This window comes from Mytilus californianus, unplaced genomic scaffold (assembly GCF_021869535.1).
Source record: "Mytilus californianus isolate M0D057914Y unplaced genomic scaffold, xbMytCali1.0.p SCAF_12, whole genome shotgun sequence".
Lineage (NCBI taxonomy): Eukaryota > Metazoa > Mollusca > Bivalvia > Mytilida > Mytilidae > Mytilus > Mytilus californianus.
The window spans coordinates 42,165,771-42,187,753 of record NW_026262604.1 but is presented as its reverse complement, the minus strand read 5'-3'; the positions used below and the strand labels follow the sequence as shown (position 1 = coordinate 42,187,753).

At 32.6% G+C, this 21,983-nt stretch overlaps 1 protein-coding gene across 2 annotated transcripts; it reads right to left on the bottom strand.

Moving 5' to 3' along the window:
* Positions 1 to 1,147: 1,147 nt before the first annotated feature.
* On the bottom strand, positions 1,148 to 21,395 carry LOC127721827 (uncharacterized). 2 transcript variants are annotated; one of them, XM_052228635.1, is made up of 13 exons: positions 21,273 to 21,395; positions 17,264 to 17,513; positions 16,409 to 16,542; positions 14,488 to 14,568; positions 13,656 to 13,754; positions 12,785 to 13,030; positions 11,967 to 12,216; positions 10,391 to 10,521; positions 7,968 to 8,109; positions 5,848 to 6,066; positions 5,160 to 5,253; positions 4,145 to 4,211; positions 1,148 to 3,007 (listed from the first exon to the last, which is right to left on the bottom strand). In XM_052228635.1, exons 2-13 carry the CDS (start codon positions 17,511 to 17,513, stop codon positions 2,915 to 2,917), a joined length of 1,806 nt encoding a protein of 601 aa, XP_052084595.1. In that variant the 5' UTR covers positions 21,273 to 21,395; the 3' UTR covers positions 1,148 to 2,914. The 2 variants fall into 2 exon arrangements, with proteins under 2 accessions (XP_052084595.1, XP_052084596.1); XM_052228636.1 differs by having other exon boundaries at positions 10,391 to 10,518.
* Between the last annotated feature and the right edge of the window lie 588 nt (positions 21,396 to 21,983).

The following is a 21,983-nucleotide window of genomic DNA, read 5'->3' as shown; positions in this document are numbered from 1 at the left end:
GGGTTTGTGTTGCACAGTCTTTAGTTTTCAATGTTCTTCTGTTGACATGGCATTATCAGTATGTCTTTGACCTATGAGTTTAAAGATCAATTTGGTTTATTTGGTCTATTTCTATGTAGGTTTTTGATTTATATGAAGATCGTGCAAAGAACGTAGAATCAGCAGATTTTCCTTCATCCATTAAAGAGAACTTGTTGCTTATTTTCACTTTGTTTGGTCTCCAATGGGTAGTGGTCTCTTTCATTGGCAATCAGTACACATCACCTCGGAAAAACTAACATGGATATTTCTTTGGCTTGTGTCTTATGTGTAGCCAATATAAATAGAACTATTTTGCAATTTGTTCTCATCATCCGCTTTCTAATAAAATTGTATCCACATACCTTTACCAAATGCTACTACGTATACAGGTACACGTGAAAACTCATCGAACCTTTAAACAAACTTATTAGTAAAGGTTATCTTACCAATGTTGTACTTAGATCTTTGAATATAGTTTACATTGGCACTAATATCGATTTTGTCATCAGCAAATTAAAACATAACTAAATTTGTATTTTTTTCAAGCGGGATGTATAAAGACACACCCACGTTCGTTTAGATCTATAAAGAGGTTAAACTCCGAACTATCCTACTGTCTGTTGATACATTTATTTTTGACATTGCACTAGTCATGTCTTCTTTGACTGTCCATGACGTTAAAATACTAAATCCCTGGGATGTGTTTTAGTTGATTTTAGTCTCTGATGCATGATTTTTTATTATTAATTGTTTTGGCTTTTAACTAGCTGTCAGTAACTGCGAGTACTCTCAAATCGTACTTTCTTGTTTATTTGACCTGTTGATACTAAATGTATTGCTTTTTTGTTATTTAATGTTATTCAGGGTTATATCTGGTCTATATACCAGCTTTAATACGTGTTTGGTTTCACTTCGTACTATGAACATCAAAATTATTTATTTTGTAAAAATATTTCCTTTCTCTATTGGTACTGTACACGTATACCTAACAACAAAATAATTTTCATTTAACTGTGTTTAAAGTTATTGCAAACGGCTGATATTTTTGTTCGGGCATATTGTTTTTCTTTAATTGTTTAACATTTCTTACCGATATAACATGTTACTTTTATTATTCTTCCCTTAGTTTATTTATTTTGTATTTACATTGTGTCATAGGTCAAATTTATTTGTTCAGTGTATGTGCAATGATGTTAATATGTCCTTTGATTGAGTTAAGCTATTTCAGTTGATATTTTATAGTGTGGCTTTCTATGTTGTGATGTTACACTATTGTTTCAGAAAAAGGGTGAAGGTTTGGTACCATTCAAACGTTTAAACCCGCTGCATTTGTTTGCACCTGTCCTAAGTCAGGAATCTGATGTTCAGTAGTTGTCGTTTGTTGATGTGGTTCATAAGTGTTTCTCGTTTCTCGTTTTTTATATAGATTAGACCGTTAGTTTTCCCGTTTGAATGGTTTTACACTAGTAATTTTTTGGGGCCCTTTATAGCTTACTGTTCGGTGTGAGCCAAGGCTCCGTGTTGAAGACCGTACTGTGACCTATAATGGTTTTATTTTTATAAATTTTGACTTGGATGGAGAGTTGTCTCATTGGCACTCATACCACATCTTCTTATATCTACATTCTAGACAAATTATATGGGTCTTGATAATTAAATCAACATATATGCAATCTTTACTATGGTGTTATATTTGTTTTGTAAGCAATTTCTATCGAATATTTTTATTATTTGCTAAAGCTGGTGATTTGTAATTTAACCGACTATGTGCACCTTGCTCGAAACGGAACAAATGCTACTCAACTACCAAGAGATAGATAAGAATATATTGCAGATTTTAAATATTTTTTCTGGTTGACCTACATAGAAAATAGGAAACTATGAAATGAGGTAACAGCTAGATATCCTATTGTTATTGCCTAAGTTTTGATAATAAGTTTATGTTTTATTGGTACTTGATAAAATATAACGCGGGGGGAGACAGATAAGGGCAACTTTGCAGATACCCACAGTATGGTTTATCATAGCACAGTAATTGGTATCGGCATTAACTTTTGATTACGAGTTTCAATTTCAATGATATTTATATATGTTTAAGTGGAACTAAAAGCATGAAAGTTATTCATAATATCATGGTATTTTTTTACAAGCAAAGGCTGAGTTGGACTTTTTGTTTATAAATAAATAGAAATATTTACATCTTTAAAACCAAAGTCTAAAATAAAGGGAGCAAACTCTTTCAGTATTTGACTGCCGCTCGAGGTAAGATATTTGGCGTTAAGGGCAAATTCGTGGTTAAATCGTTTGAGAAAAAAGTGGGTATTCCTTCAGCTAATCTGAGATCACTAAATATTCCTTTGTTAATTTAGATGGTAAAACAGCAGTCCTCTATAATTCAGTGCATAGTCATATGTTTGCTCTGTCAGATTACCCATGTACCAACAACATGGATAAATTGGAAATGTGGGAAGCACAATCTAGTCTAGCTGTTAAAATGTGAACAAATGAGCCTACAATATTCTACAAAACTATGAACGAGAAAGTATGTGTTCAATAACAAAAACTTAAACATTATGCTAAAATATGACCTATATGATTGCGAGGAGAAGGTGAATAACTTGATGTATCATTAAATATCCTCAGATGGTACATCAGCAATCCTCTTAAACCCAGCACAAAGACATTACCTAGCTCTGTTGGATAATTCATGCACCAATTACAGGGTCAAATTGGAAATTTGGGAGGCTGTTAAACTATGAACAATTTTAACTAAAAAAAATTGAGCGATATAGTTTTGTTTAGAAATACACGATTGACAATAAACCTCTGTCTTGTAGAACATTGCTGCTAAACAATTATCATGTTGGTTCTGGAGCACTTCAGACATCTAATTTCATAATTTTTCAAGAGCTGCAGTAAAGTTAAGTGTTTCACCAACGCTGAGTTTTAACTTTCTACTCAGCATTTTAAAATAACATTCTGGTGCCTGTAAAATATTAGTTTATAAATGTGTATTTTTGCGGAGACATTTTGAGTTTATTATTCGAAAGTTTAAGAATTATTGTTTACTGTTTGTCTTCTGGTCACTTCCTCTTTTCCATGGCGTTATCAGTTTGTGTTCGACTTATGAGTCAATCTGTCCCTTTGACTCTTTGACTCACTTTTAAAACCATCACGTTGTTCTTGGTGAGTGACGGTAAATCCAGAAAAGCGCCTCAGACAAACACAATCTATAATGTGTTTTTTTTTATTTATGTGTACTTTATCGATACCCTTCGGATGGACCGTTAGTCACCAAGTGTTTGATCATCTCAGTAGTCAGGGCTTCTGTATTATCATGATTTCTAACATTTTTTAATGTTCGACTGGTAAATTAAAACATTACTAAGACCCTAAGATGTCCTTCTCCCACAGACAAAAGATCTACAAAATGTTTTGGTTTGAGCGTTCCTGATTAAGATAAAACTTCATACATTCACTGTTACGGTAAATGCATAAGAGCCGGTAACTGACTTGAAAAAAAATAAAATAATGATTATTATAAATACACCAATAAATAAAAACAATAACAGTCCAAAGCCAAGAGCCAGTAATTCAGTGGTTGTTTGTTGCTGTTTATCATAATTGTTTTTTGCTCATTGTTTTGTACATTAGTTTTCTCAATTGAATTGTTTGATATTTGTCATTTCCGGGCCTTTTATAGCTGTCTAGGCGGTATAAATTAATCTCATTGTTGAAGGCCCTACGGTGATCTATAGTTGTAAATTTATATGTTATTTGATATCTGGTGGAGAGTTGTCTCATTGGCAATCATACCACATCTTCCTTTTTTTTATAGGGGCCTCGGTGGCCGAGTGGTCTAAGTAGTTATTACTGTAATCACTAGCCAGTCAACACTGAGGTTGTGAGTTCGAACCCCGCTCGTGTGGATGCATTCGACTCCAATCTTAATTGACTAGGGTTGTCAGTTTCCCTATCGAATGTCGGTGGTTTTCTCAGGGCACTCCGGCTTCCACCACTAATAAAAACTGGCCGCCGCGAAATAGCCCGAACGTGGCGCTTAAAAGTGGCGTTAAAATACCAACAATCAATCAATCATATATTCATATACATGTATACTCACATCATGTCGCATATACTTTAGTTGTAAAAGTCCTTCACCATTAACATCTTCAAAATGATGACAGCATCTATAAAAAGTGTTTAAATTGGTGATGACATTCATTTGTTTTCCCCAATGAAATTCAATTATTTATGATTTGGATTAAAAAAAGTCTATTGTAATCGAAACCACATTTGGATGAAAATGTTGAATTCAATTTTCTAAAATAACGTTTATTGTTGTACAAATATATAATTTGTCTGTCTACTAATGAAAAATTTATGGACAATAAGAACAATTTTAGACAAAGTATTTTTTAGAATCTGATGCAGTCTGGGTAATATTGTCAAAAGCGTACACAAAACACGTTGTAAATGGTAAACGACGCCAGAAGCAATTGAAGTTCAACCAATGAGATGTAATTATGGCTTCAGTAATACCCAACAGATGTTTGAAACTATTATGTTTTTGTGAGAAAAATATCTGTTTAGGCTAGGCTGTTCCTTCATTTTTTATTTTGCTGAGCTTGTTGAAAATGCAAAATAGACTATTTTTTTCAAATCAAATCAAATATAACATTAAAGTTCTATATTTGCACTAAATCAATTCGGTTTTTACTTATAATTCAACAATAAAATCAACATAAACTTGAAAGATTTGGCAATGAATAAAATTTGCTGTAAAAAGTGTCTATATTATTATTATAATTTGTAGCACATTTGCTGATTCTTCCGTTTAGCATTAATATATGTTTCACAAGGGTTATCTTGACTTTATTGTTGGTTTTACCCTTTTTTATCGTTCACGACTTACAATGACCTTGTTTTGAACAGTCAAGTAAAATTTCATCTGTTATGTTATTTATCTTGTTTTACTGGTTATTCTATCGTCCCTATCACCGACTTATAGTTCAAATACAAGTTAACTTTACATTTACTTATTCTTTAAAACGTCGATTCTTAGTTAGAGATCGGTACACGTACTGCAATATTGTTTTCATTAACCAATCAGAGGACTTTTGTTTAATATTACCTACTTTTCTAATTTATTTGAGATCAGCCATTGTTTAACGTCATCAATTGTAGATACATTTAGTTTCGTCGATGATGTCGCTTGAATAGGTGCTGCAACTACAGAAAAATAAATACATATAAATATGCATGTTTTTATTGAGTTTACCATAACATGTTAAATCACTGTCTGGACGCAGTGTTACATTTTTATACAGTGTACACGTAGTCCCACAACGGATGAGTTTTCATTCATTTAACTCATAAATACTGGAATAATTAATGTATCTTATACTTGAAACATAAATGTATTAAGTACCTGCATAATAACATTCTTCTCCATAAAGTCCATTATTTTGTTTATAATTTAATTTTCCAGGAAACATCAATGTATCACCAGGAACGTAGCATTATATTGATTCCAACTGGCAACGCTATTTATCTGACTAGATGGGATTATTTCAGACTGTATAAATCTACCAATAGAACTGCAACCCTTATTTAAATGATGATATGCTTTTTACCCCTACCCATAAATATAACTTCTCATCATAGAATATTTTACTTATCTAGTTGTGTCGTGGATGGTCGCGTTGTCAGTTCCGTTTCAGTATTTTTAAAAGTGCATTTGTGGTGTTGGATAAGATAGTGAATTTCAGATATCATTTTATTGACGTTAAAATGGACATGTTGAGTTGTATTCTTTCTACTCACCAATGGTCGTCTTCTGAATTGCTTCTTCTTTTCCTAACATTTTATGTGCTTGAAGTTCTTTGATTAGTTCATTCCATTTTGGTTCAAACTGGTATTTTCCACTAAAGTCTATAAATAGTTTTGTTCCTAGCAGAGCTCCTAACCAGCCATCAGGTTTATAATATTTTTGAACCATCAGTGGGATAAACTCTTTGCCGCATCTATATGTGTACTCTGATTCTGAAAGTCAATAAAGTGACAATTAGATTCTAGTTGGCATAGTGTGTTTCACTAATGCATTGACAGGAATATTACATGATCTTAAAGTAGAATAAAATAGCTTTGCCCGTAGATACGGGTCTCGTAGGATCAAACTATTTTAAAAAGAAGTGTATATATGTGTTTATTATTCAGCAGACTGAATTGTAGAAAATACATTGTGTGTCGGGCTAGTTTATGAGTAAACATTACGTTTTTATGCAATTCAAAGTATGACTTACAGTGAGAGGTAATAAAAAAATTCAAAGGTTTCCCATGTTTTTAATCATGCTTCTTTTTTTGTCAAGTGCGGTTTGTATTTTGTCTCGTACATTGTACCTCAGAAAAGGATTATCGGATGAGTTGTATTAAAAAACAAGAAATGCAGTAATATGCTTTTATAGTAAGCTATGTCGTATGTGTTTTGATCATTTTTGAAGACTGTAAATTGACCTATAGTTGATAAATTATACGTTAGTTTGTGTCTGGTGGAGATATGTCTCATTGGCGATCTTATTTATATGTATATTATCCAAAATAAAAATAAAAACCATGTATATCCTCCCAGAAATTTCAACATTGTTTTCTTATCCATAAAAATCATCATCATCATCATCATCATACTTTATTTCCTCCTATAGGAGATTGACAACATGCATATATAAATTATGTACAATTATAAAGTTTTGAAATTATATAATAGAATGTCACTTAATATTTTGAATGGAAAAGTATTTACAGTCTACAGTATTTTAGAAAGGAAAATCCTTCGCTAAGGACTTCCAAGCAATGCTATGGTGTTTAAAAGTCCAAGAGAGCTTCCTGATTGCCAAGCAGAAAGCAAGACCCATTCTCGTCTGATTTTGAAAGCAGTGTGTATACGAAATTGTCACTAGTCATTTCTGATAATCTTATATAGCAAGTGTGTTTGTGTTTGAAGTTCTGTGCACATACTAATTTGGTGGTAAAGTGTATCTTGAACAAAGTGTCCACACAAGTTGCAATTTCCGCTAGTCGGGGGAGTAGACCAAAGTTTAGCTACATGTTTCGCGGTTAGAAGTCGGCCAGTAATTTTTGCATATGCCACAGGAAATCATAGCTATTGTTCTCAGACAATCTAAGAAATCTTATAAAATCGTTGTCACTACGCAATCGATCTTCCTTTTGAAGTCTCTCGCTCAGGTTAATCGCACTATTGACAATGTTTTTCCACTGAAAATTTTGGTTGGGAAACTGCCCGTAAACATATAGCTATTCAAAAAATTCAAAAGTGAAAATTTTGATAAAATGTTAATTACATTTGGGATGATTCAATATTGTTTTCTACGGGTATCTCCGAAAAACTGATAAAGTCTATAAATGAAAATTTTTTTGGTAAGTGATTCGGCTTTCATTTCGCAAAGTTTATACAGGAACATAAATTTCCGTTTTTCTACTAGTATAGGTAGTCGCTTAAGGTTGGTCATAGATTCACACATATCTGACTGTGTTCGTTTAGGGAAGCCTTGAATATGTTCAACAATGAAATGCTGGAAAGTTTCAAGACACCTTATGTCTTTTGGTTTTATCCCATTCCAAAGCTCACATCCGTAAAGTACCGCAGGCATAACGATTTTATTGTACAGGCCACACACAGTTAACGGATTTAACAAACAAGATCCATGTCCGGCTATAGCAAAATTAGGATTGCGACCCTTCCTACATGAATGCTGAATATCTGTGATCGGTGATAAGTCAACCGTCCTTGATATTTCAAGGTGCTTGGTCCCAGTTGAAACGTTAACACTATTATCACCTAGATTGAATACATTGTCTAGTTCAGTTTTGTAGCATAAGATAACAGATTTCTGAGGATTAAACTCAAATCTCCATTTAGCACTTACCTAATCGACAGTTAGGGCTATGTTTATAACTCTCTGACATACAAATAAGTACAAGTGCTGCATTCTCTACCGCCTCAGCCATGGCTTGTAAAGTGGATCCTCTCATTTGTTCTGTATCTATCCATATTAGTAGCCCTTTTTCCTAAAACAAGTTTATTGAAATTGAGTGTTCCATATTCTTCATCATTTTGAATTATCTTATATGTCAGCCCTAGCCACTGATATTTTAACCATTTTTGTTTATGCCATATGGATGATAACTTCATTTGTTAGTTTATTCAACTTGGCTGTACAGGCTCGGTAGTATTTAGCACGGCCAGATGTGTCATTTTTTTTATTGAAGTTAAACGTTTTTAGATCACCTCTCCAATAGGACCATGTTAGTTCTCATCATCAATATGTGCCTGCTCTGACTGTGTCCGTCGTAAACCAATTAACATATTCATCATCTACTCAGAAATCACATTTTGCATGATTCATATTTGACAGGCTCTGTTTTAATCGTTGTAGCCTGATAAACTGGCACACCTTACCGACAGAGATGTTCTTTTTTTTCTGATTGACCAAATTAAAAAAATAAGATGAGCTCATTAAATTATCTTCAATTGTTTCCGTTGTGTGCCTAATTTCATTAACTTTGTATCGGCTAAGTAATGGATTTCTGTTCACTAATGGAATTAATTCAAAAACTTACCTTCAATTTTTTTAATTTTTTATGCCTTCACTAGGACTAATCCCCCGTCCTTGAAATCAGTTATTTGTGACTAACATCAACACATATACGAAACCTCTCGGCTTCCAATTGGTTGCAGTTTAATGTCTAATTTGTATATATAAATGAAAATATGATATAAACCGGTACATTGGATACACAGGGCTTGTACCTTTATATATAAACATATACATAATAGGCAATCGTATAGTATAGTTGGCTAAAATGGTTAAGATAAATGATTTAAATGGGCACTAGCTGTCAAATTCATGTTCACCGATTTGACTCAAATTTGATTTAAAACAAATGAATGTAAAACATTTATCCAAATTTTAAAAAGTCTAAAATAAACAATTGACAGGGCATAGGGTCGATAATATGTATCTTCGTTTCGTGTATATTTTAGTCTAGACGCCATCTAATTAACTATCAAATTGACCTCCGAAGACCTCCGATGATCATATAGCGAAATAAACATAAACATAGATATAAATAGATAGTGAACTCGTGCAATTGGATTTCTCTAGGTCTGATTAATTTCATATTATAGATTAAAAATATATGTTAATCACTGTTTTTACCTGTATACGAATGAGTTTTTGTGGATCGAAAATCAGCCCATTAAATGATTTACCTTTATTTCACTTAATGGTGAAAAAAGTGTTAAAAGCGAATTATTATTTGACTATTTCACTTTCATTAATGATTGAACACAAAAAATCTTATTTTAGATTTTTTATATATCTCGTAGCTAGTGCCCCTTTAAAGATTCGAGTTAGAGGTAGAGATTTGCTGATGACTAATTTAAAAACAATAATCGAATCCTTGTATTCTATTTGATGTCTCTTTCTTACGTTTTTCCGTTTTTCTTATTTTGTATGTTATTGTGGATATTTTTTTAGCTGGTTTTCCCGTGTACTTTTTATTGTTATTGGCCTGTAAGCTTATTCGATAAGACAAAATTATTGTAATCCATTTGTCAATTTTTGTTTTCTATATATAGTATGATTTCATCTGTTTTACTACATATCTTTACAAATGTTTAATCGAAAATACCTATGCCAGTAAATTGTGATGTGCCTATAAATAGGGTTCTTGCTAGAAATTTTGGTAACATACTTATTATATATATACATTAAAACGATTTTGAATATAACTTATTTATGTCTTGATTTATTTATTATGCATGAAAACATGGTTATTTATTCTCACTTATCTTCATATTAAGAACATTCTTTAATTTTGAAAAAAAAACACAATAGTTTAAGATACAATGGATAAGCGTTGATTCATGAAAAACAAACCATTTGCTTGCCGGGCTCATTGTTTCTATTTCAAGACTCAACACTTGTTCATAGCATCTATAATACATCTTGTTTGTTGTAAATGAATGTATTGATTTATATAACTATTTTCAGAAATTAAATGTGAGATATTTAGTTTTTTCTTAGCAACCCCGAGATAACCATGGTGGTTCATATTGTCATGCAATATCTGTAATCTAGAATCCTAATTCAAGAAAAATACCCTGAATTTTGCATACGAAAACACAAGTGGATTTTATCTTGGGTATACTTTTTTATCATTGTGTCACTTCTTTCAATTAATGTATAGTCTTTTATCTATTGTTAAGGCATATTTCATTAAATGATGTCACTTGTGTGTTTTTCTCTAAAATAAATGAGTAGATATTTCAATGGATTGAACGTACCTGTAAAAGATCTTTCAGTTTTAAAACAATTTCTTTTTCCTTCCATGAATAACTAATAAATAAGTGTTTGTCTTGCTGTTTTGCTGCTTTAAATGTACTTGGCTTTTGTTTGGCAAAAAACTGATCTTCTGCTATAAAAACAATATATTGGTCATCAACATACATGTAATGATGTTGTTATATTGAACAAGTCAATTGTTCACTAGAATATCATTATTACTTGATAGCTATCAATTGACTTCGACTGTTTGGGAACGACCATTTAACTTCAAGGGGGGCGTTTTTTTCCCTAAAAAACATATTCTGATCCACAATTTGATTTAAAAAAAACATATTTTGGTAAAGCGGATGACAAAAATATATTATGAATCCAGATTTTCCCTATACCATATAAATTTGAAAAAAAAAAATGATTGATAGCATCGAAAAACTCAATAAAAATGTTCGCGCTTTAAAAAAAAAACATAACCTCTTCCCCCTTTGAAGTTAAATGGATGCTCCCTTACGAAATCGTTCTATAGTGTCTCTGCTGAAGTCTTTTTTGATAGGTAAATACAATATCATGTGCATGTCAATATAATTGGCAACATACATCAGGTGAAGAGAACTGCAAAGAAAAAGCAGTCAGATCAAATATTTTCCAATACCATATGAACACTATTATGGTTTTATAAGTAATATCGATCACACGCGATGGTATTGTGTTTTTATGGCTACCAAAATAATAAGAGTCTAGTGTTTCTTTTGAAAGTTATTTAAAAACAAGTGTTCAGTAACAATCTCGTCTAAGACTGAGAATCTTCCAGTTTGGAAGATCATATATATCTGTGTATCGCTATTTTACAAGCCAACTTACATAATATGTTAGCAAATGAAATCATTGCATTCTTATCACACAGAAATTATCACGGTCTCAACACATAATGAAATCATTGTAACGGATATATGAAAGAAAAAACACCAACACTAACACTAAACAGGGAACAATTGATTTGTTTTCATCAATAGGCGACAATACTAACATTTTCTCAATTTGCTGCTTTTTGATAATAAACCAGGAAAATGTTTGATTTTTTTCATTATTTTGTCTTTGAAAATGGAGCATATCAACCAGTGGAACTTGTTTATAGCATCCAGGGTGGCCGTCATTCTGCATGCAATTTATGAAAATTCAGAACCCTTTTCGAATAATTCTGAAAGTTATATTTCCATATGTTTCAAAATGTATATAAAAATTGTTTAATTTTGTTTAAGATTTTTTAATATGCACACTGCAGTTATTCGTAAAAAGGAATCAAAATACATTATATTCATACATCGAGTCACAGAGCTCTTGGATGTTTACTTCCTTCACATAGTAAGGTACCGAAGGCAAACCAAATCCATAAAATAAAACACTATTTCCCTCTAGCGTACGTGAACAAACTAAATTTGCAACAAATATTCACTGGGTCACTTGGGGGTGGTCGTCTAAGTTCTATATGAGTTACCGGAAGTTAAAACATACAATAACAATCATAATTGTCAAAAAAAGAGACAACATGAAAACATTGCATACAAGAACTTAGTACACTACCTTGAGCTTTCTTTTTACTCCTATGGTCAAGGTTATATAGTAGTCCCTTTACGTTACTTCTTACGGCTTTATCTGATGATTTCGACAAAATCTGTAATTTGTCTAGCAAAGCTTTCGAGGATTTTACTTCCTTGGCAACGTCATCATCAAAAGTCATAGTCCACAAAACTCTTGCTGTTAATGCTTGTTCTTCCGGTTTATCAAGATCTAAGATTGTCTGGAATATTGGTAAGGCACCAGCTTCTAAAATCTGAAAAATGAGAAAAATTCAATAAATAAACTTAATCTAAATAAAACATGACAAAGAAGCTTGAAATCGTACTTACGACGTTAGGTCAGTTTCAATCTTACTGTCGGTGTAGTGAAAATTATATATTTTTTTCATTTTAAAATAAAAGGCATTCTTCTTGACATTTATCCTAAAAGCTGTTCCAATATAGTGATCTTTCGTACCAAATCTAGGGAAATACTACTTTTTCATTTCCCATATAGTTAATTTCTCTTTTCTAAACAACTATATATCCTTCATCACCTTCATTTGCTCAGAGATTGTTTCGTTCCCCGTAACTTTGGACTACTTCAGTTATTATATAACTTTGATACGTCAAGAATGTATTCAATTAAAATATATCATCAAACAATAATTTATGGTCGCAAGGCATCATCCATTGAACGATCGTTAATATGTTTCACAAATGAACGTACACATAGAGTTGTACTGTTTGTTACTGATATTGGCCCTCACCCCCTTCTGTCTTCTTACAGTATTTCATCAATAATTCATACGTAGTATCTTCTACAGGTGACTTTAAATTTACCTTCTTTTTATTTGGATCCGCGCTTGCTAATTTTTCGATACCTTCCAACAGTTCCTTTAATTCAGCTCCACCATAAGAATAATTGCAGCTTCCTGTGGCCTTTTGTAAGTATTTCAGTATAGAAGAAATCACTCCTTTGGTATCAACTAGCATGTGAATTTCGCTATCATTACAAGTCTGAGCTGCTCCTATGAATGCGTAGATTTTTAGTCGTTCGTCCGTACAATCGAAAAATGGTACCATTGCCTAAAGATATTGCAGAAAAGAAGCAAGATTTATTGTTGTACATAACTTGAGTCGAAAAGGTTTTTGTCTGCAATACAAGTGTCCTCGTTAGGGAACGACCATTTAACTTTAAAAAAAAAGGGATATGGTATTCTGATCCCCAATTAGATGGGGGAAAAATATTCTGGTCAAGCAGATGACCAAAAGAAATATTCTCAATACGGATTTTCCCCATGCCTTATAGTATTAGATAATGAAAAAAAATGATTGAAAGCGTTGAAAAACTAAATAGAATAGATCAGAATTTGGGCGGAAAAAAAATCTGACTCAGACAAAAAACATTACCACGTCCCTTTGAAATTAAATGGTTGATCCCTTAGAATATTTAGTTTTGGTTCATTTTTGTATCGTGTTATTTATTCTGTGATTATACTAGCTTTCTAATATTTAGAAATGCAGCGACTTATCTATATTTATGCTTCTTATGAAAGATCTGTCCCAAATCTACAACTGTTGTTTAGTTGCCGTTTTTATTGTTTTGCTTGTTTGTCGTTTTTAGTTTTTGTGTATCTAAATGAAACTGCCTCTTTGATTCTTTTTTTCTGTAATTTGAAGCATTAAAATAAGGTTAAGTATTTGTAATTACCTCTGCAGTCTTACTGTCACTGAAATACTGTGGAACTGAAGTCAAGCGAGCTATGTTATGTAAAGTGGCTACAACACTCACAATGAAGGAATAGATATGCTGAAAAATAAATAAAAGGCATTACTTTAATAAAAAAACAACAAAAAGTCCGGACGAGTTAAATTTTCCTATAATGTTATGTTTTCTTTGTCCATGATTCGTGTTTCCCTGAAAGCATGTCATGGGCAATGAAACGGGAACTTGGTCTGAAACAGAACAAATCGACAAAGCAGCTAATCAATAACTAGAGGAACAAGAAAAGGCTCGATTCTGAAAAAAACCGGCAGCTGCGGACACCAGGACTGAATAAGTCCCAAGTCACTGAGTGGCGGATCATAAGATATAAGTAATCATGTATAGCAAACGTTTTATTTGGTTTCTGTTTGCCATTATGGGTTTCATCAATTACTTTTGTTAGGTACACTCCAGGCAAAAAGTTGGAAAACCAGAACTTCATAATATAAAAATTTGAAAAAAAATCTAAAACGAAAAGGGTTCTACCTAACTTTTTTATGTCATTTTTTCAACTTTCTCAGTGAGTTGCGTCATTAGATTGAGAACGGTGCCACAATTTACGTTGGCTTTCACACAAATATTTACAGATAAAAATGGCCTAAAAATGTGGATACATATATGAATATCCCCCCTATCCAGACCCTTCCTGTGTTTCGTATGTTCTATTAATGGTCAACTATCTTTGCTATCTTTGAAAATATCTCATAAGTATATTTATATTTGTCATATGATTGTGATATTTATAATAAATGCATATTTGATATTAATAAGTTCATACCTCGTTCTCTAATTTGTCGAGGAATGGCTTAAATCTACAAATGTCCGTTAAAAATGAGATACCACCAGCCTCTGCAATCGCCTGTAACAATATTGGAAAAAATACAAACATAAATACGGTTCGCATCCTACGATATTGTCATGTTATTACAAAAATAACAGAAAGAAAGAAAGATAGATAGTAAGAAAAAACATGACAGAAGTAATAGAAAATTAGAAAGAAAGATAAAAAGAAAGAAAAATAGATAGAGCCGTGGTGTAGTGGTTAGCGCATCGGACTACAAACACAAAGGTTCCTGGTTCGATCCCCGTTCCGGGGAGAAAATTTCAGGGACTGAATTTTCGGCTCTCCCTCGACACCATTTGCGAGTACATGTATGGTATTGAAAAAAAGATGCTAGTCCGTCGGAAGGGGACGATAAATGGCTGGCCCGTGTTAAGAGAGAGCAATATCGCTTGCACGTAAAAGACACCCTTGTAGATTTCGAAAAAGAGCAGGCTAATGCCGCTACAAGGCACCCGAAAAGTGGAACGGGAATATAAGTTGTAATAACTTGCTTCCCAATCCACTCTACATAAATATGTTTAAACTAAAAAAAAATAGAAAGAAAAAAAAGAAAAAAATGAAAAATGAAAGAAAGATAGATAGATAGATAGATAGATAGATAGATAGATAGACAGAGATAGGTAGATAGATAGATAGAAAGAGAGAGAGACAGTACAAAAGCAATGAAGAAAGGCACGCACCTCAAAATATGAAACAGAAAAGGGTGGATACATACATGTACGATAGTTATAACCAACGGAAATCTCGTGGAGACTCCGATTATACTTATTTCGAATTCCGTATAATCTTAGAAATGATCTTCTTATTCTCTTCTTTATATACAGAAAAACATCAACTAGTTGGTGATTACTTTCTGGCGCATGCCTGGTTTAACAGTATTCTGATTATATTTTCTAATGTCATGTGATGTACCACAACTCTATGCCGTTTGATTTAAAATGTCAAGTTTGTCTAGTAGGTCAACGATTCCTAAAAAAATATCACTGAACTAAAAATATTTGCATTTACCCAGTGTTAAACAAATTGGTGGCATGAGCTGTATATTTTTAGTATTTGTCACTTCAACATACTGCCACTTAATAGAAGGGTAACGAATCTATATCTGGTCACTTTCAAAGCTCACTTGAAACGTACCACGTTTAAAAATACTATTGAGGTTGATTATCAAAATTATGTATATCATGAGTGGGTGTCCGTTTAATTGTGAATTCTAAATGTAACATTTAACGAGCATAATGTATTATTTGTAACTATTTAACAGTTGTGATATCCATGACCCGACGGGTTCCACAATTGGAACAGGATCTGCTTACCCTCCCGCGATCTTTGTTTGGATTCTTGTTGCTAAGTCTTTAGTTTTCTGTGTTGCGTTGAATACTGTTGTTTGTCATTTGAACTTTTTTTCTTTTTTAGCCATGGCGTTGTCAGTTAATTTTTAACTAATGAGAGTATCTTTCCGCGGCCTCTCTTGTCATATGCAGTTAACTTTCACGTGGAACAGATGTGAAAAAACTAGTAATTGAGCGTTACCACAAAATGAGTTACAATGAGTAAAAATAGATTTCATTCTAATACCTCTCAAATGTATATTCAAACTGTATGTAATAGGTGTGATTAATTTTTTGTCGGTGTCTTATAGGAAGGTTTGCGATTTACTTAGACATTCTCTTCACTCATTACCCTACAGTGTTTAGGTATAAATAGTGAAGCGGATTAATCAAGCTTCAAGTTCATTCGGCACTCTTCGGCATATATAAAAAGTTAGTTGTACGGTAGCGGAATCTGCCGAGATTTTCCGATTGTCTTCAAATTTAATCAATGACGTCTTTTGTCAAATTAATGTAAAATTACTTACTACTCCGACGCCTTTTAAAAAATTGGTGACGTTCATGGTACATGAGACAATTCCTATATTTAGGTTACGTGTCTCGTCATCTTTGAAGAGTAAGTCGTTGTAATCTTTAAATTTCATGAGTTCTAGCATTGTTTCTGAAAAAAATAATTGTATGCCAATTTGTAGAGAAGAAGATGAATAATGTGGAAATTCCTAACACAAGCCGTGATTCTTCCTTTTTCGGACCACGTGGCCAATATAAAAGCATTGAGTTGAAAATAGTTCTGACATAAACATAGGTTTTAGTACTGTTCTTAACGAAGAATAAAACTGCCGCCTTTGCAATAACCATAATTATCTTGAAAGTAAACAGACAATTGTCTAATTTAACCTATGATATTTTTTCCGATTGACGAAAAGATTGTACTTATCAAATACTTTATTCTTAACTAGGGCTTCGTTGAAGTTTCTTGACTGCTTCGGCTCGTCCATTTACACAGCTAACATTGTGTGTACTTACCAAATACTTTAGTCTTCTCTAGGTCTTTGTCAAAGTTCCTTGAAGGCTTCGGCTCGTCCATTTACACAGCTAACATTGTGTGTACTTACCAAATACTTTAGTCTTCTCTAGGTCTTTGTCAAAGTTCCTTGACGGCTTCGGCTCGTCAATTGACACAGATAACATTGTGTGTACTTACCAAATACTTTAGTCTCCTCGAGGGCTCTGTCAAAGTTCCTTGACGGCTTCGGCTCGTCAATTGACACAGATAACATTGTGTGTACTTACCAAATACTTTAGTCTTCTCTAGGGCTTTGTCAAAGTTCCTTGAAGGCTTCGGCTCGTCAATTGACACAGCTAACATTGTGTGTACTTACCAAATACTTTAGTCTTCTCTAGGGCTTTGTCAAAGTTCCTTGACTGCTTCGTGTCTTTAATGTACACAGCTAACATAATCGTCTCCACACATTCTAATTTCTGATGACTCTTGCCATGTCGTAGAATAGAATTGATGGTTTCTAAAGTCGAACATAATGTCTTCTTGTCTGCTTTGACGTCTATGTAAGGTATAACATCTACTGATAATTGTCTGATATCTTGATCTTTTGGTTGCTTTATGCTAAACATCTGAAAATTTAAACAAATTCTCAACTTGTAGTTTGCTAAATTTTGCTTGTTTGCTATAAATTGAGAAATATGAGTGTCTGGATGCAGGGTCCTTCATTTCTGAATTTTTTTAGTCCTTTTTTCTCTATTTTTTTCTTGGTCCATTATTCTCTATTCTTTATATTTCAAGATCCCAGTATTGTAAGAATAACAACTACTGTGAATTTTCTGATATCTTGATCTTTTGATATCTTTATGCTAGACATCTGAAGATTAAAACACAAACTGTGGAGACGGATACTTGAAGGTTTGGATTAGGGGTCCTTTATTCCTGTGTTCTTTAAAATTTTAGGTATTTTTTCTCTATTCTTTATATTTTTGCCCCTTATTCTATAATCATTATATTTTAGCACCCCATTACTCTCTATTCTTTGTTTTTTGTTGATTTTTCTGTACATTACGCCCATTATTCTCTATTCTGTAAACCCCATCCAGACCCTCATACTTCTCAACTTAATTATAGTTGCTAAATTTTGCTTGTTCGCTATATTGACGAAGATGAACTCGTCTCAACCAAGCTTATTGGTGACAGCGTACATGCACCTGTTTAACAAATACCACACATGTAATTCATCTCTGTTGTTGTTTAATAACTCTTGGTTTTCATGAACTGAAATAGTTATGTCTCCGCCAACTTCTTGGGTGAAACAGAATAATTGTATATATTTTTAAACAAGCCCCACATGTGTTTGCGTTCTGAATAAAACGAGCTAGAATCCAAGAATGACATTTTTTACTAAAAGACATGTACAATGTACATGTAACTATCATTTTCAACAATAACATCTATAATTATATTTTATTGAACAAAAAATCAAAATATTCTGTGAGGTATAATGTAAATATTTGTAACTTTTCTTTAATGTACTTCCTCCTTCGAGTTTTAAAATAAAAAAGTTGAAATGAAACTACAAATAGACTGTACAAAAGAAAAATACAATTTAATATGTTTTTACTGTAAAAACAATTGTTCGCGATTTCCAGATTCCCTTACTGGAAAATTCACTACAAACTTTTTATAACCGTCCCAAATATTCAAGTGTATTAAGTTTTCATTTCTATTTTTATGCGGTTGCTCCAAAGTAACTACACTATTTAGATTCTTCGACAGAATTCTTATGTTTGTTATAGAATTGAGCTAAATGTCGCAAATACAGATGTATTAACAGGTTAAGTTACGTAGTCGGATGAAAATACACAGCCCTGTACGTTATTTAATGAATGACTATAATATATTTTCTGTCTATGAAAAAATGACATAAAAAAATGTGGTGCACACTGAATAAACCGCATTGCGGGTTATTCAAAAGTGTGCACCACATTTTTTAGGTTATTTCGAATAGACAGAAAAATATTACAGTCATTCCTTATAATCTATTTCTAAATTCCATTTTTAAGGAGTAAATCATGAAAAAAAACGTTGATGACGTCACGGTCACATGACAAAATTATGCCTATGAGCTGATAGACAAAAAACTTTCAGCCAATCAGAAGACGTGTTACATCCAAAATTAAATTATTGTCAAATACTTTAAAGATATGTAAAAGAACGATTTAAGTGTAAAGGAAAGAAACAGCGTTTTTAATGATGTTCCTCAATTAAAAGTTTCAATGAGGCATTCACAATGCAGCAAAACCGCTCATTTCTCTGTACGTTTAATACGACCCGTAGCACCGGTTTTAGCAGAATACTTTTGATCACGCTACAAGTCGTAAAGAAATCTAAAAATTGCATCATAAAATGTCCATCATTCTCACGGTTACTTCATGATATATATACAGAAAATTAAGATTGAATAGGACAATTATTTACATAACAATTTCAATAACCAAACTTTCGGAACGGACTTTGCTCATCGTTAAAGGTCATACGGTGACCTATATATACTTAATTCCACGTCAGTTGGACTCTGTTGAAATGTAGTTTCATTAGCATTATTGAATGTCCCTTTTGGTATCTTTTGCCTCTCTTTTAGCAATCATACAACATTTCCTTGTTTTATATTGCAAAAAAAACTTGGAAAATTAAGCCAACAATAGACAGGTGTCTTTACTACATTCCAAGCTTAAAGCGCACCAAGTCTAAACAAGTTATGAAAATTAAAACAACTACCGAAGATCTGCAGAAATTTAATGCAGAAAGGACCACAGTCTTGCTCCTAACTATAAATAAGCAAATTGATATTTGTCCTAAAATAGACATATTTATTCTAAAACCAGTTGTTGGCATGACACGGGTTATGTTCTTTTCATATATTTTATGATGGTATAATACTAAACCCCTAACAGGATGGATTGTGCCTGATATTCATATGATGAAGACAGAATCTTTCAATCAGTTTAATTGAGGTCTGGAGCTGGCATGTCAGTAACTGCTAGTAGTCTGTTGTTATTTATGTATTATTGTCATTTTGTTTATTTTCTTTTGTTTCCAATTCTGACATCGGACTAGGACTTCTCTTAAACTGAGTTTTACTGTGCGTACTGTTGTACGTTTGTTTTTCTACATTGGCTAGAGGTATATATAGGGGGAGGGTTGAGATCTCAAAAAACATGTTTAACCCCGCCGCATTTTTGCGCCTGTCCCAAGTCAGGAGCCTCAGGACTTTGTTAGTCTTGTATCATTTTTAATTTTAGTTTCTTGTGTATAATTTGGAGTTTAGTATGACGTCCATTATCACTGAAATAGTATACATAGTTGTTTAGGGGCCAGCTGAAGGACGCCTCCGGGTGCGGGAGTTTCTCGATGCATTGAAGACCCATTTGTGGCCTTCGGCTGTTGTCTGCTCTATGGTCGGATTGTTGTCTCTCTGACACATTCCCCATTGCCATTCTCAATTTTTAGTATATTAATGTCATGGTTTTTAGATTACTTGTTCCGAATTTTTTTATTAAGTGAGTAAATAATGGTAATTAAGTGACTAACAACGAATTAACGTTTGTCTATAGATGCCGGGTACGAAATCAATAAATCATTCGTGTGCATGTTACAATATTTTTTTTATCTAGCAATTAACTTATTATGTTTACAATGGCCTTTATAAATTATATTCATTTTATTTAACACTAAATTCAATGTCAATGTTTCTTTGTGCCATTCCGCTTGTCAATACGTTTTTGGTGGTATGAAGTAAAATTTATTAAATATACCAGATTTTTTATTTAGATAAAGAGGTAAGTTTCAAGGTGACATGTTGGTATATATCTGTTTGTTGTTTGAGACTGCATACTCTCCCCTGTTGTGCCTTATTTATGTCGATTGGAAACATCTACCCCTCATCTTCTTTGTTTGATTAAAAGTGTTTATAATTATGTATCTTTCCATTCATTATAGATTTGGTTCAAAATAAAAACATTCTATACTAAAGTGTATTTTGCAAGATAAAAGTTTTAAACAAGAATGAGTATGATGATATACGCCACTCATGATCATATTGCACACGACGTTTATATATGTATTGCTTTGTTTAGTTAGTGTGTTGTGTATGTTTTTCTTCCTGGCTGGCTGGTAGGTTTTGAATCTTTGACAAATAAAAACAAACAAGATCTAACCGTGCAAGCCAGAAAGTTCGTTCATTTTAACATGAGATAGTTACATCCCTTTCCTTTCCATAGATACCAGTAAACAACAAGACTATGGTTAATAGATGTGAAATAATAATTTGTCAGATCGTATTGTCACATTTTAGCATGCATTGTCAAATTGCTTATTGCACTCACCTTGATATAGAATCTTCAAAGTGTGTAGTATATAAATATTTACCTCAATAAATCACATTTAAACGCACAAGAAAATCGATCGTAATTATTTATAAACATGATTTTCAGTCAGGTATTCTACATTTAAATTTCTGAATAAATATTGTGTTGACGTGACAAATTTGAAAAGAATATTGAAGTTCGAAAAAGTAAATAGTGTACAGTATTGTTTTACGAATGAATAATTCTTATCTTGGAGTGAAATATATTCTTAGAGGGACATTTTCAATGTCTCTTGATTTGTTTTTATTTGTGGTCTGTTGTTTGTCATTTTCTCTTTCTGTCATCGATTTGTGCATCCTTCATAGACATTGTTTTTGATTGCTCTATTAATTTGTATCGTCTTCATTTTTTATACATGAGGGTCTGGATGGGGGTCCTTCATGTCTGTATTCTTTAATTTTTTTAGGCAACGTTTCTCTATTCTTTATACTTTTTGCCCATTATTCTCTATTCTTTTTATTGTAGCACCTCGTTATTCTCTATTTTTTATTTTATTGGTTCATTTTTCTCTATTCTTTATATTGTTTACCCATTATTATTATCTATTCTGTAAACCCCCATCCACACCCGCATATATTTACAGAGAAAACTACTATCTCTCATTGTAAAATTTGATTGACAAAGTTCACATCCTTTCAGTGAAATAAAAAGATTCCTAGTATTATAAAT

Bases quoted from the DNA above. Each gene is read 5' to 3' on its own strand.
- LOC127721827 (XM_052228635.1), bottom strand. From the start codon at position 17,513: ATGTTTAGCATAAAGCAACCAAAAGATCAAGATATCAGACAATTATCA. The intron at 14,569-16,408 runs GTAAGTAATTTT...ATATTGTTACAG, and splicing joins TTTTAAAAGGCGTCGGAGTA to GCGATTGCAGAGGCTGGTGG. The intron at 5,254-5,847 runs GTGAGTAGAAAG...ATTTTTCTGTAG, and splicing joins AATTCAGAAGACGACCATTG to TTGCAGCACCTATTCAAGCG.